General features: G+C 37.4%; 1 protein-coding gene across 5 annotated transcripts in view; it reads left to right on the forward strand.

Annotated features, from left to right (window-relative positions):
• The window catches only part of CEP135 (centrosomal protein 135), a 90,401-nt gene extending 69,546 nt beyond the window's left edge, over positions 1 to 20,855 (forward strand). For 3 of the 5 annotated variants that reach the window (XM_030565518.1, XM_030565515.1, XM_030565517.1), the window contains 8 exons: positions 560 to 728; positions 2,754 to 2,864; positions 6,974 to 7,159; positions 9,408 to 9,617; positions 10,397 to 10,599; positions 13,227 to 13,331; positions 16,238 to 16,384; positions 20,746 to 20,855. In XM_030565518.1, the coding sequence (XP_030421378.1) occupies positions 560 to 728; positions 2,754 to 2,864; positions 6,974 to 7,159; positions 9,408 to 9,617; positions 10,397 to 10,599; positions 13,227 to 13,331; positions 16,238 to 16,384; positions 20,746 to 20,767 (1,153 nt within the window). In that variant the 3' untranslated portion in view covers positions 20,768 to 20,855. Of the gene's footprint in view, positions 1 to 559; positions 729 to 2,753; positions 2,865 to 6,973; positions 7,160 to 9,407; positions 9,618 to 10,396; positions 10,600 to 13,226; positions 13,332 to 16,237; positions 16,385 to 19,354 lie in introns of those variants that run through there. The other 2 variants (XM_030565516.1, XM_030565519.1) reach the window with 2 other exon arrangements.
• Positions 20,856 to 21,062: the final 207 nt, after the last annotated feature.

Genomic DNA, 21,062 nt, shown 5'->3' on the forward strand with positions numbered 1-21,062 from the left:
AAGCAGTTAAGCACTTCATGCTAATAGGCAGTTCAACAGTTTACTCTGAGCTATGCAAATTTTAATCCATCACATATGAGGGGCACAAGATCCATGTAGTGGTAATTTGTTTACAGCAGTGATACTCAGATTGAGGTTTGGTAGCCACAGATGACTCTTTAATGTTTCTCCTGTGGCTCCTTGCAGCACATGATATTAAAACACAATGTGAGTTAATTATTAACCAATCAGGATGCTTTTACTATGTTACAAACCAATTGTACAATATTTGGTCAGTGATTTTGCTGTGAGAATAATATAGTATATATAAGAAGTAAACGAAACAATAAATTCATGCTACCGTGGCTCTTTTGGGTAATGTTGATTGCTAATTTGGCTCTTGAACTACTGAGGTCTGGGTATCACTGGTTTAGAGTTACCTTCCGAACAAGAAATAAATTCGTAAGTTGCTCCTAAAGCTTTTGTATATTCAGAACTTATCTAACATTTTGAAGCAGTATATGCTATAATGCAAGAAGGGAAATTTTATTTAAGGTTTTCAAAATCACCCATTTGATAGCCAACTAAAGGAGGCCCTGAGTAACAGAGATCGGGAGATAGCTAGTCTCCGTCGCCAGCTTGATGCATCTCAGGTAGAGCTTGCAGAAACAGGAAGAGTGAAGGAAATGGCTCTGAAGGAGAACAGAAGATTACAAGACGATCTAGCTATAATGGCCAGAGAAAACCAGGTATGAAAGTAGTGCCTGATAATGAAGTACACCAAAGCAGAGCTGATGTTAGGCATAAGCAGACTAAGCAATTGCTTAGGGCCCACAAGCAGCTCAAGGCCTCCCCTCCCTTGAATATGTTTTTAGTATGTGTTGAGGGGAGGAGACAATGGGATAACATCATCTCTGCGTCAAAGATTACTTGCATTTTGTCTGCATGTATTACTAAATCCAAAACTGTTATAGTCTCTTATGCATTTTGAATATTTTGCTGTTCTGTATTCTTGTGAATACTATAATATTAAGAACAGTTGAGTTGAAATGAACATATTCAGGCTGAATTTAAATACCTGCAAATTTAAGAACTTGTTTCCTTTATTTGATCACCTGTGGAATCAAAATGCATTCAATTCTTATATTATCCTCTCAAATACTAAAAGGTTTGTTCTCCCATTGACATGTGGGGCATTTACATGCATAATTTTCCCACATTTTTGGTAGAAGAATAAACCCTCTATCACATGGCAGTGACCTTCAATGTGCGTAGAAAAAGGCCGTGTATAGTAGTTAGCTTTCAGCATGCATATTATTATTTTATTACATTATAGTTAAAACAGAGATAGACTTTCCATTCTAAACTTTTTCTTTCTCAGGCAATCCTAGCTCTTTGAAAAATGTATTTGGGGGCTGAAATTTAAGTTTTATTTGTTGCTTGTGTCTCTTCAAATGCAACATAGATGAAAACCCATCTTGTTAGACTGATTGTGTCCATCAGAGGGCCCACACTGAATTAACTTCTAACACTTCGAGAATATCGGCTTTTAAGACATGCAATGTAATAATTACGCTTCAGACAGTGGTCATGTGAATTAAATAAGAAATGTTAATCCAGCTGTCTACATGTAAAATAGAGACAGTTTAAGGGACTCATCAGGTTTGACTGACCTTTTGGTGCATCACTGTCTTTCAAATTTTGTGCACCTTAGGGATCCAGCATCAGAACAGCTGTAATTTAAATATGATGGTCATAATTAAATCGGTAAGAAAGATGACACGGTGTTTGAGTTTGCTCAAAAAAGTCCTTTTCAAAACCTTTAAGAATTTTTTCAAACCTAGCGAATGCTTCATTCTCCATTAAGAAAAACATAATTTCTAATTATAAAATAAATTTGGATATGGATTACTGAAGTATTAAAAAAAAAGTTCTAAACAAATTTTTGTTTTTTGTTTTTTTAACTTGCAAAACATTAGGTCATAGGATATGTTAATGTAACTCAAATTATCTGACTAGAGCTTTTGGTTGTGTTGTAACTCAAGTTAATTGATTCCTAGTTAGTTTGAATTAACCAGCACAATAACAAATGTTAATTTAGATTCTTCACAAAAAAATTCTTTCTGGTTGTGGTTCAGTCTAAGTTTCAGCCACTTTGTTAGTCTTCTGATTTTTGAGTCATGAGTGTTAATTTGAAAACTAAATGGAGACCTTGTGAAAGTAACAATAAGAATCTGTTGTTTAGGTCACTTCTCCCTCTCTGCTTCAGATTACTCAACTGAGAAAGTAGGGAAAATGCCATTCCCCTAGAGTCAAAAGTGGAGGGATCTTGAAACAACTGCAATGGATGGTCACAGAGCGGGGGGGGGGGGAGGGAGCTGTCCTTCCCCCCAGGGGCAAACTACCTTTTGATTGGCTGGGGATGTAAGAATGGGCTAGCTGGTTGGCTCTCATCACCTCCACCCTTGCCTGTTTAAACTCCCCCAAGCTGAATCCAGTGAAATAAGTGGTATGTGAGAACGAGAAGCATAACACCATTTCCCAGGTATTTTGTTAAAGTTGTAGCCTGCCAATTAAAATCCATTCTCTATGTCATTCATTCACCTCCATGTCCTGATCAATGTCGAATTTAACAGGATGTTATATGGAAATCAGATTTACTGAATAAACCACCCCAAAGCAGAAGAAAATAAAATATAGGGCACTTCACAGGCATGCTTACTTTAGTATATTTTATTTTAATAAACTATTCAGTTTTCATGTAATCTTTTTAGGCAGTCACTACTGAACTGGAAGAAGCAGTACGTGAAAAAGAAGAAATGAAGACTAGAGTTCATAATTACATAACTGAAGTATCCAGATTTGAAAGCTTAATGGCTTCGAAGGTGAGGAAATAAAGTCCGTAAATTGGCATTAGTGTGTTTTTAATAAATGTTGTTATAATTAGCCTAAAATAAAATTAAGGTTTGTAGATGTAAATTTTTCTCTGTATTTTAAAGCTAGTAATGTATAGGGTGACCAGATGTCCTGATTTTATAGGGAGAGTCCCAATTTTTGGGTCTTTTTCTTATATAGGCTCCTATTACCCCCACCCTATGTCCTGATTTTTCACATATGCTGTCTGGTCACCCTAGTAATGTATGCACTCTAAACCCTGTTAGGTTACAGCCTTAAGACATTTTGGCAGACTTCAAACTTCATTGATAATAGTTACATTGTCAGCAATGGCAAGGAGAAGCATCCTCACATTTGGTAGGTTGGATGTTTTACAGTATAGACAGTGATATATTTCTAGCATTACGTCCTTGCTATGAGCAACAAAGCAAAATCTAATGATCAAAATCTAATGATCAGCCTTGAAAGGATTAGATTTTTTCTGTAAACGTCATTTTCACTGTACACACAAACCAACAAAAATATTTCCATTGAAATTTGGAAGACAGGCAAAGTACAAAAAATTCTACTTCAGAAATTATTAGAATCAAAATACAGTTATGTTCTTCGAGTGGTGGTCTCTGTATTCCATGCTGGGTATGTGTGCTGTCCATGGCCCGGAGTCAGAGAATTTTTGAAAGCAGGGTCCATTGGTCTGCACATGTGCCCTTGCTCTTCTCATGCCTCCAACCAAGGAGATAATGGACGGAGCAGACCAATTGCCTCTCCCGTTCCTTCTTATCACTGCTTGGCTTAGGTTGGATCCTCTAGGGTCCAGAACTTTGTCTTTCCCTCTTTATTCTTCAGTCTGTAAATATATGTATTGTAAATAGTTTAGAATTTTGCTCTATAGTATTTAGCTAAGTTTTATAGTTACATTCCCCATCCTGAGGAACTCTCCCTCCCCATATCTCATTACCAGTACTGGACTATGCCCAGAACTCCCACTTTAAAATCTATACTTCTTTCCTGCACTCCTTCATGGTTAGCAACAACCATCAACACTGCCTGTGCAGCCTCTGGGAAGCTCACATCATGGCAAAGTGCAGAATCTGCTGCTCCTCCCCCAGAGGGGTGGGAACTTCATCTTAAGAAGCACCTTATGGAGAAAGCCATGAGGCTGCCGTTGGACTCCAGTCAGAGGACCGCCCCCTGTGCATCAGCCTGACTTAGGAGCAAGGGAATCTATTTTCACACATCACTTGTTAGGGTCTTGTTGGGAAGACAAGGAGCGTTCTCTTACACACTAGAGCAAATCCTCTAAGCCCACTTCAAAGAAGTCAGATAGAGCCCTCCCTAAGTCAAGTAAGTCTTCTTGCTCAGCCCACAAGGACTTAGAATATCCTAAATCTCAGGATTGCCACAAGAAAGCTCACAAATCCAGGGCTCTGTCAGTACCAGACCACACTACAGTGGCAACAGGACCTCCAATACCAACTAAACTTAAACACCAGGAACCAATGGTACTGGCAAAAGGCAACCATCAGGAACCTCAGCCACTGATGGTACCAACACTGCTTCACCCAACAATGGTACAAACTGCTCCAAGTCCATCAGTTTGGTGAACAGGACCACCTCATGCTCCAGGGAGAATGGAGACTTACTTTATACGTGATGACATTTTTGGTGTCTCAGATTCTCCCTCTTCATTTCTATTAGGTACTGACTTCACCAGTATATGCAAGTTATGGAAGGAGTCTGTCCCCCTTTGCATATTCCAGCCATTGTTTACTTCCAGCATAACTAAACTGCCAGTAGACACAGAATTGGCCTTTTCTTTCTCAGGAGACACTAAACCACCAGAAGAACCTATGTTTTCTTCTCTGAGAGATACCTTTCTAGACAAGAAATCAGGACCTGTATGGAACAAACCTCTACCTCAGCACCTGTCTCGGAACCAATGGTACCCCATGCTCTAGGGGGACTCCATAACCACTCTTTGACCTTTCTTATTGGCACTTTTCCCACAACTGAAGTGAAATAAGAACAAAAAAGTGGGTAATAGACATCATCCATCCTGGTTATGCAATCAAACTTACTTAGCTATCCCCTCCAAAACTCCTATCCTTGCCCATTTCATGGGCCATTCTCATGAGGAGATTCTCAAACAAAAAGTAGAATCCCTCCCATGGTAAGGAGCAACAGATCAGGTACCTCTTCAGCACCAAGGAAAGAGTTTTTACTCAACATTCTTCCTAGTACTCAAAAGAAATATGGGGGGGGTAGGGGAGCTGGAGACCCATTCTTGATTTCAGCCATCTCAACCGCTCTATTAGCAAACTGAAATTTTGCATGTTCACACTAGCATCTATAATTCCATACCTAGAAAAGGAACTTAATTTACAGCTCTTGATGTGAAGGACACATACTTTCGTGTGGGTACTCACCCTACTCAGAGACATTCTCTCAGATTCATAGTGGGTCCTAATGCTTTCAATACAGAGTGGTCCCTTTTGGCCTTGCAACCTCTCCAGGGTCTTTACCAAGGTCTTTGTGGTAGTAGCAGCCCATGTCAGATGTAATTTCACCATTTTCCCCTATCTCAATTACTGGCTTCTCATTGCCAATATATGTCAAGAAGCCTATGAGTCAACTTCCTCAGTGCTTCAACTCCTGTCTTTCCTATGGCTCAGCGTAAACCTGGAGAAGCCTGCTTTCACTCCAACACAAACTCCAGACTTTTTAGATACTTTAGTAATAAGTGCCATAGAAATTCCTGAGAGCAAATTAATAATTCTGTCTTCATAATAGTTTTCAAATAGTGCCTAATAAACGAAGTGTGAGTGTATTGACCAATGTGGATATAACAAAATGTTGAATAGCTGCTCACTAAGCACCATCCATTTTGTGCATTGAATGAGTCAGGTGTCCTATAGAGAAGAAGTTGTATGCGATCATATAGTCACAGCCTGTTTTATGTCAAATGCATGCACACAAGGCTGCTGAATAAGGTTGCACAGGCAACCTTAATTCTAGCATTTCTTGACTTTTGAATGTTGGACTTTGAAACCTTAAGAATGTTTGTTCAATGTAGGGTTTTTTAATGTGAAATATATACTTTTACTGTGCCTGCCACAATGGGACCTCGATCCTGACTGGAACCTTTTAGGAACTGTTGTGGTACAAAATAGTAGTATCAAGAAGGTGTAATGGAAGAAGTGGGGGCCAAAGATGGGGTTCTGTAGAACTTCCACCGAGAGAAGAGGAAGAGTATCTGCTGAAAGACATGCCAAAGGAATTATTAGAGAGGTGGGCGCTGAATCAAGAGAGAACAGAGTTGTGAAAAGCAAGGCAGAATAAGATTTTAATAAGCAAGGTATGGTTGAAGTAGGTGAAAGGTCAAAGAAAAGATATGGATACAAACCCTGAGATGTAGCTAGGAAGAAGTTATTAGAGACCTTGGTTATTGGAAAGAAATATATGACCCTTTTTCATAGTATCCTTAGATCAAAGACAGAAGAACAGAGTATTGAAAGAAGGATAAAGTAATTCAAATTTGAGTATTTATTGTAATGACTGAAAACTTTTAAAGCTAGAAGAGCTAATAAAAGGAGCTAATAGGCCGGACTGATTGTCTTTTAGGGATATCTTTGCCAGATACACTGCAGCTTTGGTAGAAATGATAATAGCAATATAGCTTTGATCTTGAGATTAGCAAGAAATTCCTACCTTAAGAGGTAAAATATGAGGTAAAAATATTGTTGTTATATCTTTTTCGTGGTATCCTTGACAGGTATGTATCATCAAACGATAGTGTCTATTCTGTAAATTGCTTTAAAAAACCACTTCTAATATAAACTGAGTTGGGTTGCTGTATCTGGGATACATTTGCTGCTTGGCACTTGCAAAAGGAATGAAGCTATGTACTCTCTTCAGGGAGAGAGAAAGATGAATGCCTTCATACAGGGTCAGGGATATGGCGAAGGCCACTTCCTTCTTTTGAAGTAGTGTAACAGAAGCGGCTTGCAGGCGCAAAGAGGGATAAATGACTGGAAGGTACAAGACATTTGCTGCAGTAACACATAGTTAATTATGGAGTGATTGATTGTATTTCAACTAGGAACAAGAAAATCAAGAATTGTTAGAGAAGTTCCGAATGCTCCACAACCAAGCTGAGGACTGGGAAGTCAAGGCCCATCAAGCTGAGGGAGAAAGCAGCTCAATACGTCTTGAACTCCTTTCTGTAGATACTGATAGAAGACATCTTCGAGAAAGAGTGGAACTTTTAGAAAAAGAAATTCAAGAGGTAATAACCAATACCACCCAATAAAATTGAATCCTATCAAGGAAAATGGTTTATATTTAATTGCTTTTTTTTGTTTTTAAATAAAAGATAAGGAACATTTGCTATGCTGGCATGGAAATTAACTTCTATCCTTGAATGTTTTGAAGGCAGACACAGAATATTTAAAATGGTAACTGCAATTCTGGCTAGAGTAGTATCATTTCTATTCTGCTTAACTCACTGCTGATGCCACAGCGATAGATTTTCAGTTGTTGGGGGGGGGGGGGGGGAGAGATTGTTTGCCAGTATGTTAAGAGCCTTTTAGGTTACCTATCCATAAAATAGTTGTGATATTTGCCTGCAGTATTTCACAAGGGCATGATTAATTATTTGTTCAAAGCACATTGAGTTCCTTGACTGAAAGGCTCCATGTGGTGATCTTAGAGGCAGTAGTGGTGGAGGTGTTGATATATTAGTAGTACCTAGTCGCCAAAGCCAAGGATCAAGGCCCTCTTTTTGCAAGATGCTGCAGATAAATGCAAACCAGTATTAGCACTCTGTAATGCTATTCTATTGTTACTCAAATCGCTGAACATGCTCAATGGAGCCCATCTGAAATTACCATTTATTTACATAAATCAGAGGAGCTGAAGAAGTTTTTGTGCTGTTAGGGATTGCAGTTGATGTGGAATCTAGTGAATAGATTGAGGTTTTGAATGAGGCAGTACCTTTGTCCTCTGAATCAGTGTTTGATTTTGTAGCTGAGCAGTTGTACGACAGCATGGACAACCTCTGTTTTGTATGAAATAGAGCACTGAAGTATACTTGCAGGTAAACAGCAACAGGATATGGCTGAATAGGAACAGCAATTTTGGAAGCAGAAAACATAGTTCTCTAGAAAATAAATATACAAGATTCTTCTATTAAATCTACAATACTAAGAACAGTAAGACTACAATGTGTATCTATTTTTCAAAGTATTTGAAAGATCCTTGATGGTTAATTGTGATTAGTTAATAGTGAAATGTCTGTTGCATTTTGTTTCCTCTGTTATTTTTCTGAGGTTACTCTCACTGTTTTCCCCACTTAGCTAATGTATATGGATGGGAAGGTTTGGGAGTGGGTGAAACCTTGGCTCCAGTCACCTAATGTACTAGCCAGTCAGCTGTGCTCATATGCCTGAGGGCATTTGCTGCAACAGGTATAACTCTGGCCCAGGGTACAGCTGCACCCTCTGGAGTAGGAAAGGCAGATTGTGGCTTTTAGTCATCTTGCCTGGAGTAATTATTGTTAAGTAGAGCAGGTTTACATTCCTGTGGAGGAACTGTTTGGTAGAGCTTGTATGAAGACTTCAAGATGGAGAAGTTAGATCAGGGGTAGACAATCTAGCACGTGTGCGAAAAGTGGCACGCAAGCTGATTTTCAGTGGCACTCACACTGCCCAGGTCCTGATCAGCAGTCGGGGGGGCTCTGCATTTTAATTTAGTTTTAAATGAAACTTCTAAACATTTTGAAACCTTATTTATTTTACATACAACAATAGTTTAGTTATATATTGTAGACTTCTAGAAAGAAACCTTCTAAAAATGTTGAAATGTATTACTGGCACGCAAAACCTTAAATTAGAGTGAATAAATGAAGACTCGGCACACCACTTCTGAAAGGTTGCCGACCCCTGAGTTAGATATTGCATGATCTCAGATATTAATAAATAGTGCCACTATATCTTTCTATAATTCCATTTCACTAAGTGGGACAAAATGTTCTTGTGATATTTTTTCAGAGTTAAGTATTAGTTCAAACTTTTGGTTCTTATAACAGCATATTAGTTTATTCCAGTTATATCAAATGAGAATTTCATATTTGAAAAAATAGTCTTTCTTAAGATCAAAAAGATTATAACAGCCAAACAGAGGCTACGTTTCTGTCTGACATTCTTAATTCATTTGGCATGATAAGTTCAAGATTGGCAGTTAAGTAAAAGATGGAGTTCAGTCATAAATTTTTAAGTTTTAATTTTCCTCTGAAACACCATCATAGTCTACTTCTGTTTTTGTTTAATATCTGTGTAGTCCTTCAAATGGTTGCAAAAGTTTTTGAGAAACCTGTTTTGGTTTTTTTGGTTTTTTTTAAAACTATGATTTAAAAAAAAAAGTAAAGTAGTCTGAAGTTCAGTTTAGAGCTCAGGGGAAAGATAGGTTGTCATGCAACTTTTAACACTGGCGGGGGGGAATCCACGACCACTTAACTGTTGTCTGTTTTCATTTAGCATATCAATGCACACCAAGCATATGAATCTCAACTCTCTTCAATTACAAAAAATATGTCCAGATTGGAAGAGAATCTCAAATACGAACAAGAAGAAAAGTCTTCTGTGTTAGCTGACCTGGCTTCTATGAGGGAACTGTGCATGAAACTTGAGTCTAGCAAAGAACTTTTTTCACGACAGCTAACATCCAAAAACATGGATTATGAAAGGGTAAGAAGCAACAATTAATATAGCTCTTGTTATAGCACAGATACACAATTTGGTTTCCTTACTTGAGGGAGCTCTAATAATTCTTTTTCCCCCCCTTACTACTATAAAAAAAAATGGAGATATACCAATCTCCTAGAACTGGAAGGGACCTTGAAAGGTCATCGAGTCCAGCCCCCTGCCTTCACTAGCAGAACCAAGTATTGATTTTTGCCCCAGATCCCTAAGTGGCCCCCTCAAGGATTGAACTCACAACCCTGGGTTTAGCAGGCCAATGCTCAAACCACTGAGCTGTCTCCTTTTTTTTTTTTTACCATTATGGTTAAGGATTTTAATGTTTGTGGATCCAGATTAATATTGATCTCCTTGAGGTATTTATTTCTTTTTGTATTGTCACTAGAAGGTACAAAATTGGTTAGATGCCTTAACTGAATATTTCCATCTTAACCATTTAGATTTCTTATACATTTAAGCTTAATTCTGAATTTCCTGGGTTTCTAAGGCTTATTTTAGGGATTATTAAAACATTCCTGCAATGTGTTTTTTCTAAACCCTTACAATTAAAAATACATATCAATTTTATTGTAACTCCATTTTAACATAATTTCTTGTCTGTTTAAAAACAATCTTTTATAAACTGTAAATTAGTATTTTTCAGAGAGAATGTGAGAACTGTAGACACATGTATCTGTGTGTATCTGTTTGTAAAATACTACATAAATAGTGAATGTTAAATGTCAGGCTATTAACAAATTTACCGTAGTAATTGTGTTATACCCTAGGTTCTGGCTGAATTAGAAGATATAAAGTCAGAAGCAGAGCTGTTAAAAAAGCAATTGTCCAGCGAACGACTTACTATTCAAAATCTTGAAACACTGCTCGCTACTAGCAGAGACAAAGAATTTCAGAATCATTTATCGTCCCATGAGAAAGATTCAGAAATTCAGTTACTTAAAGACAAGCTAACACTTGCTGAGAGCAAACTGTAAGTTCTAAAACAGACAATTACATTTCTTCCAATATTTTGAGTTGTAAATTTTTTATTTGTGTTTTGATTGTGAAAAATCTTTGAACTGTATGAAAACACTTATTTACATAATCAAACCCTCCACACTTGGTCAAAAGATTGTTTCTGAGAGCATCATTGTATGTTTGTGTGCACCTGTTAGAAGAGTTTGTGTGTTCAAACCTTCCATAAGAGCCCCAACTCTCAAGGACTCTTGACATGGTCTTCCATCCTCCCAGCTACTATTATGAGTAGGATTTCAGTTTTATCTGTTTCAGGAAATGAAGTTAGGGAAAAATGCTAGGGTTGTCAATTAATCAAGTCAACTCATGCGATTTAACTCAAAAATATTAATCGTGATTTAAAAAATTAAGCGCGATTAATCGCAGTTTTAATTGCACTGTTAAAGAATACCAATTGAAATTTATTAACTATTTTGGATATTTTTCTACATTTTCATATATGCACTTCTACCTAGATATAATGCTGTCCTTGGGAGTCAAAAAATCTTACCGCATTATAGGTGAAACCGTGTTATAGCGAACTTTATTTAATCCGCTGGAGTGTTCAGTCCCATCCTCCCCAACCCCCACCCAGAACGCTGCTTTACCGCGTTATATCCGAATTTGTGTTATATCAGGTGGCATTATATCGGGGTAGAAGTGTATTGAATTCTGTGTTATAACTGAAATAAAAGTGTATATTATTTTTGCTTACAAATATTTTCACTGTAAAAAGGATAAACAAGAGAAAGTATTTTTCAGTTCACCTCATACAAGTACTGTAGTGAAGTCTTTGTTGTGAAATACAACTTACAAATGTAGATTTTTTTTGTTTTGTTATATGACTGCACTCAAAAACAAAACAATGTAAAACTTTAGAGCCTACAAGTCCTCTCAGTCCTACTTCTTGTTCAGCCAATTGCTAAGACAGGTTTGTTTACATTTAATATTGCCCTCTTCTTCTTTACATTGTCACCAGAAAGTGAGAACAGGCATTTGCATGTCACTTTTGTAGCCCGTATTGCAAGGTATTTACATGCCAGATATGCTACACATTCGTATGCCCCTTCATGCTTTGGCCACTATTCCAGAGGACATGCTTCCATGCTGATGATGCTTGTTTAAAAAAATAAGCATTAATTAAATTTCTTACTGGACTCCTTGGGGCAGAATTGTATGTCCCTTGCTCTGTTTTACCTGCATTCTGCCATATATTTCCTGTTATAGCAGTCTCAAATGATGACCTGGCACATGTTCATTTTGAGAACACTTTCACTGCAGATATGACAAAATGCAAAGAGGTACCAATGTGAGATTTGTAAAGATAGCTACAGCATTCGACCCAAGGTTTAAGAATCCGAAGTGCCTTCCAAAATCTGAAAGGGACGAGGTGTGGAGCTTGCTTCCAGAAGTCTTAAAAGGACAACACTCCAATGCAGAAACTGCAGAACCCGAACCACCAAAAAAGAAAATCAACCTTCTGCTGATGGAATCTGACTCAGATAATGAAAATGAACATGCATCAGTCCGCACTGCTTTGGATTGTTATTGAGCAGAACCTGTCATCAGCATTGATGCATGTCCCCTGGAATGATGGTTGAAGCATGAAGGGACACAAGAATCTTTAGTGCATCTGGCATGTAAATATTTTGTGACACTGGCTGCAACATTGCCATGAGAACACCTGTTCTCACTTTCAGGTGACATTGTAAACAAGTGGGTAGCATTATCTCCTGCAAATTGTAACCAACCTTATTTGAGCTATTGGCTGAACAAGAAGTAGGACTGAGTGGACTTGCAGGCTCTAAAATTTTACATTGTTTTATTTTAGAATGCAGGGTTTTTTGTACATAGTTCTACCTTTGTAAGTTCAACTTTCATGATAAAGAAATTGCACTACAGTACTTGTATGAGGTGATTTGAAAAATATAATTTTTTGTTTATTACAGTGCAAATATTTGTAATAAAAAATAAATATAAATTGAGCACTGTACAATTTGTATTTTGTGTTGTAATTTAAATCAATATATTTGAAAATGTAGAAAACATCCAAAAATATTTAAAATAAACGGTATTCTATTGTTTAATAGCACGATCAATCCGATTAATTTTTTTAATCGCTTGATAGCCCTAACATAAACTACTTAAGGGAAAGAAGCATTTTTCTTCTGCATAGTAAAGCTTCAAAGCTGTATTAAGTCAGTGTTGAGCTGTAAACTTTTGAAAGGACAACCATAAAATTTTGTTCAGAGTTACAAACAACCTCCATTCCCAAGGCGTTCATAACTCTGAGGTTCTACTGTATATTTTTATCTATAAGGGAATATGATGCACTGTAGTATGAATTTATTGAAGGACTTCCAAGTTCACACATCCTGTCTTTCACAGATTAGCTTTATCCAGCAATTTATCATTGTATTCATTCAATTCTTCCCGTCACTTCTGATTCTCACTTTATTTTGAGCTGTTTGAAGTGACAACTCCTCTTACTTCATTTTTTGGTTTCCCTTGTTCATTTCTGTTTTTCCTAATTCCTCTAAGATACCAGCTGAAAGTGTGCAATAGTTTAAGAAAATTCTTTGTTACTTCTCATGATATTTTTAGAACCAGTCATAATAGAGAAGTTTCCATACTTCGAAGTAAAGTTGCACAGCTACAGACAGACTATGATGTTTTAAAAAGGCAACTGACAACTGAACGATTTGAACGGTAAGAACCTGTGTTGTTTTTGTTTCAGTGGGGTGATCCTCCTTTGCTATCATTAAGGTAGCTGCTAATGCATACCGTGTGTATGAAAATAGTTTTCCTAATAATTTTATTAAGGTTTACCATAACTCAGTTTTCACACAAGCATTCCTTTATTAGTCCAAAGACCTCTTGGTGTTGATCACATTCAGACTATCAATACAAGCATATATACCCTCATATTTTATATCCTAGCAACAATGTAGTTATAATGCATTGGCCAAAATTCTTACAACCAGATCAAGCCCAGGAGACATCAATGACAGGTTCAGTCACAGAGATCCCTTTGGGACTGTCACCTGACATGCTGAGATTACCTCTGAGCCCATTTTCCCTGCCAGCTTGGGACTCCAGAACTCTGCCTTGTTGAGCCAGACATGCTAGCGTGCTGCAACCCAGACCCAGGGTCTGGTCCATGCCCCCAAAGCTGCAGACTTTAACCAAAAACTGCTCAGAACCCAGACACCCAGTTCCCAATGGGATCCAAACCCCAAATAAATCCGTTTTACTCTGTGTAAAGCTTAGATAGGGTTAACTCATAAATTGTCTGCCCTCTATAACATTGATAGAGACATGCACAGCTCTTTGCTCCCCCAAGTATTAATCACTTATTCTAGGTAATAAACAAAAGTGATTTAATTAAGTATAACAAGTAGGATTTAAGTGGTTTCAAGTAATAACATAGAACAAAGTAAGTTACTAAGTAAAATAAAGCAAAAACATGCAAGTCTAAGGCTAATACATTAAGAAACTGATAACAGATCATATCTCACCCTCAGAGATGTTAGAATAAGCTTCTTTCACAGACTAGACTCATTCCTAGACTGGGCCCAATCCTTTCCCCTGGTACAGTCCTTGTAAGTTCCAGCTCGGGTAGTAAGTAGGGGTTTTCTCATGACTGGCAGCCCCCTTTGTTTTGTTCCAGCCCTTTTTATAGATTTGGCAAAAGGCAGGAATCTTTTGTCTCTCTGGGTCCCCGTCCCTCCTCCTAAATGGAAAAGTACCAGATTTAAGATGGATTCCAATGGGAGTCATCAAGATTCTAAACTACCATTAATGGCCCACACTTTGCATAGTTACAATAGGACCCTAGAGTTATACTTTGTTTCTAGATCAGATACAAGAATGATACGTGCATACAAATAGGATGAACATATTCAGTAGATTATAAGCTTCGTAATGATATCTTACAAGAGACCTTTTGCACAAAGCATATTTCAGTTACATTATATTCACACTTATAAGCATATTTCCATAAAACACATGGAATGCAACGTCACAACACTTTCCCATCATGTTTTGAATCCCGTGAAAACTCTGACAAAGAACACCTTACTTTTGTATATACTGTAACAAACAAGTGATATTATTGCTGGGTATCAGATTTTTGCTAAGGCCAAATGAAACAGCGTGAGGCTGAACCCTGTCGTCTGTCCCTGCAAGACAAGAGTAATGTCTGGGCCTCTTTTTTTCAAGGTTTTTTTACCTCATTTTGTCATATTTTTCCCTAACTACTCACTAAGCATTTCTTTGTAATAAAGTAAACAAATCAACAATTACCTGCATCTGGTATCCAGTTAGCTCAGTGGTTCTCTTATTTGCATCTGTAGTAGTTTGCAAGTCCCCACCACACAAGTGCATATACTAATTACAAAAAAAAAAATCAACATGCAACTCTCATTAAATATTAAAAACAGCAAGGCATTGATTCAAACAGAGCCAACTATCTATTGTAATAAGAGCAAAAGCAAAACTGCAATTATGCTTGATGCTTACAATGAAATGTGCACACTGCTTCGTAGCAAACGGATTAATGTACAGATGGCAGTGATTTTGTATAATACCATGAAAGCTTCACAGAAATCTGTCAAAAGGCACAGTGCCATCTTGGGACCTGGTATGTCTGGAGGAATCAGCTTTGCTGTGGGTAAAATGTGCACAGTAAGTTAGGTTTTTTGTTTTTTTCCTAAAGCTTCTCTTACTCCTTCAGAATATATTCTGTGCCCCTCCCAATGGAGCATGCTCCCCCATTTGAAAACCTCTGAATTAGCTATATTTTCTTTTTCTGTTACCACGAGCCAAACCTTAAATAAGATCATGCTTATATTTTAACAGTTGATACAAGTTTAACACAATCCCCCTGTTTCATGATCTTATTCTTTTTGATCACGTGCCTTGGGCCTAACTCATTCTAACACCAAAGCTCAATTTAAAAATCCTAATACACCCAGGTCCAATGTAGACCTATATTTCCACACTATGGCTACAGCTTAGATATTGGTGTAAGTGATGTCATTTTCTGTCCTCTTCAGTGCCAACTGAGGTCTAAAAGAAAAAACATTCTCAACTTCAAACTTTGGGGGAATGGGGTGTTTGGGGTTTTTTAATGTTATAAGTAGTTTCAGGTGCTATACCTCGTTCTGAAACTCCTGATAGATCCAGTGGATTTACAATCACATTTTAAAGTGATTTTTCCCCCCTCACCTCTTGAGGTATGGGAGACCATACAAAAAACATATATACTGAGTTTACAGAAGAACAAGACTGACTACACATATTGTTGTCAAATTCACAGAGTAAACAAACTGAAAAAGTAGAAGAATTTTTCTAACCTGTTATTGTATCCTTAAATGTTGCTTTTAACCATTAATTTTAAAAAGTGATCTGTCTCCTTTAAATATAATTGAGACATTTTTATTTAAAATATGTATATGATATCCATTTAAATTATCACCTTTCATTTTCTTTTATCATCTAATAATTTCTACAGAGAAATATTATGATGTGGCAGAATATGAATGCTAATAGTGGTAATAAAGATAAAAGTGTGTACAAATTAGCATTTAACAAAATTATTGTCTACTTGGTAGAGAGCGTGCAATTCAGGAAATGCGTCGACATGGTCTGTCCACATCTTCTGTACGTACCTCATCTCCACTTAGTTCAACAATGAGATCTCCTTCCCATTCTCCAGAGCGTGCAATTGTAAGAACAACTGATCGAGCAACAGCAGAAAAGTAAGTCATCTGATGATTTTTTGTCAAGATTAAGTGTACACGTAAGAATTAAATACAGCTGTATTTAAATTGAAATGGGGGGCAGGAAATCAGCATTTTATGTTTTGGTGCATATGAAATATTTAAACACTCCAGTGATAGTTACACTCTTTTATAGCGTTTTAAACACAATAAATAGTATTGACTGAAAACATTAAATGCTAGTTATTCTTCAATAGCAAAGTATTACGGTGGATTCCTGCTCCTGGGATTTTGCTTATAGAACAGGGCTGCCATATACATCCAAAGCTTTAAAATTCTAAAACCATTAAACCTCTAAATCAGTAAGGGAGGGAGCTAGGGCATGTCTGTGCCACTGAGCTGATATTGGGTATGTCTACACAGCTAAGAAAAACCCATGCCTGGCCAGTGCCTGCTGACTCAGGATCACAGGGCTCAGGCTGCTGGGTTGTTTCATTGCTGTATAGACGTCTGGGCTCAGGCTGCAGCCTGAGCTCTGGTACCCTGAAAGGTGAGAGGGTCCCAGAGCTCAAGCTGCAGCCCGAATCCAGAAGCCTACACAGCAATGAAACTGCCCCATAGCCCAAGTTGGCTGGCCTGGGCCAGCTGCAGGTGTCTGGTTGCTATGTAAACATATCCAGTGTCCTGTACTGGCCAGAGCTTGAGCGGGGGGAGGGATAGCTCAGTGGTTTGAGCATTGGCCTGCTAAACCCAGGGTTGCGAGTTCAATCCTTGAGAGGGCCATTTAGGGATTGGGAGTAGAGGGAACAGTCAGGGACAGTACTTGGTCCTGCTAGTGAAGGCAGGGGACTGGACTTAATGACCTTTCAAGGTCCCTTCCAGATCTATGAGATAAGTATATCTCTATATTTGTGCAGTCTAATAAATTTGTTTCCTTGCTTCAGCTTTGGTGAGGTATGCCTTGCATCTTGCCTACTTTGTGATTATGGCATTCGTGGTAAACCTCACTTAAACACTCTCTTCACCACACCTGGCTCTGATATTCTCAGCATTAATGGCCTCACAAAGACCAGGGTTGACAGCTACTCCATATTTGATACACAAATCATCTCATCTAACAACCTGAAACTACTATATGGAAAGATGAGAGTTACTTGTCAGGTTGATACCCTGAAAGCTGGAGGAATTTCTTATGTCATGACATCCAGCCTTCAATTCTTCCTATCCTTCTCTCTACCTCAGAGTAGCCATGCTTCCTCATTTTTGTAGAGAGAGGCACTAGGGTCATCTGACTCATGCAGAAAACCACTATGGGCTCCAGGCCAGAAATCATACCATCCAGTCCATCCATATACCACTCTAGCCACATGTAAGGTGGCAAAATGCAAGCACACACTGCCAAAGAATGCCACTGACTACTTCTGCCTTTTACATTAGCACTTGATGGTAGCATTACGATGGTCAAGGACAAACCTCATAGTTCAACACCCCTGAATCACGATTCTAAAACTGGGATGCTCTAAGAATGAAGAGCAACAACCCATACTAGGAGCTACCTGTTAGTAACACATACACTGTTATAGGAATCATACTAAGATAGATAACATAGTTACATAGGTAAATACTAGAATGAGCTCTGGAAAAAGTTATACCAGTTTATCAGTCCTCTCCTCTAGCAAAATTGTATGGAATTCAGTCTGTGAGGGATTGGAAATGGCCTAACATTGAGTGTGAAAATCCTTCAACACGCTTGATACCCATAGATACATCTGCCTGCAATTTTTGGCTTTCAGTAGGCAGTTTAGCAGATTGAAAGTTTGCTAAGTGGGAATTTGGGCAGAGGACAGTCTCATGAAGGCAAAAAGGAGTGTGGTCACATTCTGTTTCTTGGGATCCATTATCCAACCCTCTACCTTCCACAAAAGAGGTAAGAGACAGGTCAAGATGTTGTTATTTCTAGGTTGGTTTGAAGGATACCTGGAAGGTGTTGGGCCTCTGTATTAGCAGAGGCCTCAGGATGCCAAGCCCCAGGTTACTAAGCAGCAAAAACCTTGATTTTTTTTGAAAGATTCAGGCACAAACTGCCAGCTTCCCAAGGTGCATCTTGGGGACTCTTCCATTTCTGATTACCAAGGTCTGAACGTTCAAGGTCATGATAAGGCACAGTCTATCAGAGGTAGATCAGAATCTGTAGCTAGCCTGTAATCTTTTGCTGTCCAAGAGATTTGCAGGACACTCACGTATGTGTCTACATTTTTACAAAGACTGTTGTTTTAGATGTGGCCAATGTTACAAACCTGGTTACAGGTTTGTGTGACCCACCTCTACATGTTACATCTCAGTGAAAAGCCAAAATCAAAGTGAGATGAGATCTGTTTATTTTCAGAAAGTATTTAGTAATCATGTATGCTACCACAGCTGACTTGTCTAACTAGATCATGTCTGAACTGTCAGAGGGGAACCAAGAATCCCAAAATTGCACAAAGTTAACAGAAGAGATACCATTTAATATTTGTACTTTTTCCATGGACTTTGCTTGAATCCAAATACTCTTGAAATATCTGATTTCATACACAAATTTAAGATTTGTCTGATCCCAGCTTTGAGTCCAATGCATAATTGTTTGTTGACATTCTGACCTGCCCATGAACATCTCTCTCTCTCTCTCTCTCTCTCTCTCTCTCATCGGTTTTACTTCTTATTTATCCCTTCCTTGCAGTGTTCCACAGTGGAAGTGTGCTGTCAACTGTGTTGTTTTATACTGTGTACTGAGAATTTTCCCCTTTTTATAAGCCACTTAGTCTAACCTAATAACTTTCTTCTTGTCCTTGGCTTACATTGTACTTTTTGTCCAGTGCTTGTGCATCATGTGTCAAGAATGAAATATTATATTACAATTCGGTGGGTGATATCATGGGCTGATTCAACCTCTTGGTTGAATTGATAAAAATATTGTAAGCAGATGTTTATATTTTTAAAATTTCTTCTTCCTCTTCCTCCCTCCCCTAGAATGTGAGCTACAAGAAATAACCATACCTGGGATAGTCTTAAAACTAAACTTGTAATAGAAGGATTAACTTGTTTCAAGGACTTATGAAAACGATGAAGGTTGACATGAATTCTACCTCTGACTTGGCTTCAAATCAGTGATAACTTATGAAGTTATGTGTGCACGTGTCCTACAATCAGCCGTGCAAAATTGTATTCTCCCATTTATCTGGGGGTGACAAGGATTTTTTTTATAGGTGCTTTTCATTGCTTGTCGACGCACAGAATTCACGCATTATAACAAAGTTGCATAACAGTTTTGCAAAGCTAGTATGATAGCTATATAAATTTATGGTACAAAAGAAAGAAGCTGGGTCAGAATAACTGATGCAACTTGTGATTTCAATGCTTATTTAAATTTGCTAAAATCAGATATGGCTTCAGAAATTTGTCCATACTACAGCATGAACTAATATTGAGCAAAAACTGGCTTGGACTTTTTTAAAGATTTTAAAGATTTGTTCATGTACAGTATGTTTTTGTTATGGTTCTGGTGGATTTCTGTGTGTTTTGGATTTTTTTTACAAGTGTTTTCTGTTTGCATGTCACTGCTTTTATACACTCCATGTCTTGCAGAATCTCAGTTTATTTTCTGAATGTATCATCATCCTTGCTGTAGATTTTTTCTTCTTCACAAAGAGAAGTGTCAAATCAATACTTGTATTTTATAAATGTACTTTATATGTCATCTCTAATAAAAAGAATAGTCTAGTCTTCTGCAATGTCTTCTGTAATACCATTTATATTTTTAACTTATTTTGCCAATGTTAATGAAAAGTAATGGAAATGAGATTTTAAACTTATACTGTATTATAATATACTAAATATTACACAATAGTTCTATTTTACTTAATATGAATATTTCCAAACTAAGTCTGGAGATCTTAAAAAAAAAAAAATGAAAAATATCAGAACAAAATCTGGAATTGTTCATGCAGTTGAGCTCAAGTTTTTAAAGAGGTGTGACACAGGGCCTTATTAGGATACAGTTCTACTAGGTAAGTGCAGTGAGGATTAATCTCTTTAAGAAAACTGATAAATGTGACACACAATTATTAAAAGTTTAGGTCAAAATAGGTTATGTACTGTGCTACATTCATTTTTTATAACACATTAAAGCTGATCTATGTCAGATAACTGTATATTTAGATTCATGTTAATTGTTCTTCTCCAAAATGTTAAATTTGAATAGTGCTTAATAGTATTTAGTAATTCAAAAGATAATGTGACAAATATTTATTGGTGTTATATATAGAATTAGAAGGGGAAACCTATACTGTTGTAATGCATCCCTACTGACTGATTTAAGCATTCCATTTATATAACTTTGAAGAAAATCCTGTACTTTCCAGATTCCACTGTGGACACCAATAAGGCATAAAGAACATATAAAATGGCATGGAAGAATTAAACTTTGAACTTCGCTACACTTGGTCTCCCATCTACAGTATTTTGCAATAAAATTGTTAAGATTGTGACTTAATAAAAATGTGTTTAAACTGGAAGTATGGTCTCAATAGAAATATTGTAATTAACTTACATATATTGTTGCTACCATATACAAGCTGTATTCTTGTATGAAGGTGGCATGTTTTGTCAGTTTAGACAGTCATATCTGTGTAGAGACTAGATTGTAAGGACTGAAAGTGGCAACATAAAACACACACAC

The sequence above is a fragment of the Gopherus evgoodei genome, chromosome 5, assembly GCF_007399415.2.
Source record: "Gopherus evgoodei ecotype Sinaloan lineage chromosome 5, rGopEvg1_v1.p, whole genome shotgun sequence".
Taxonomy (NCBI): domain Eukaryota; kingdom Metazoa; phylum Chordata; order Testudines; family Testudinidae; genus Gopherus; species Gopherus evgoodei.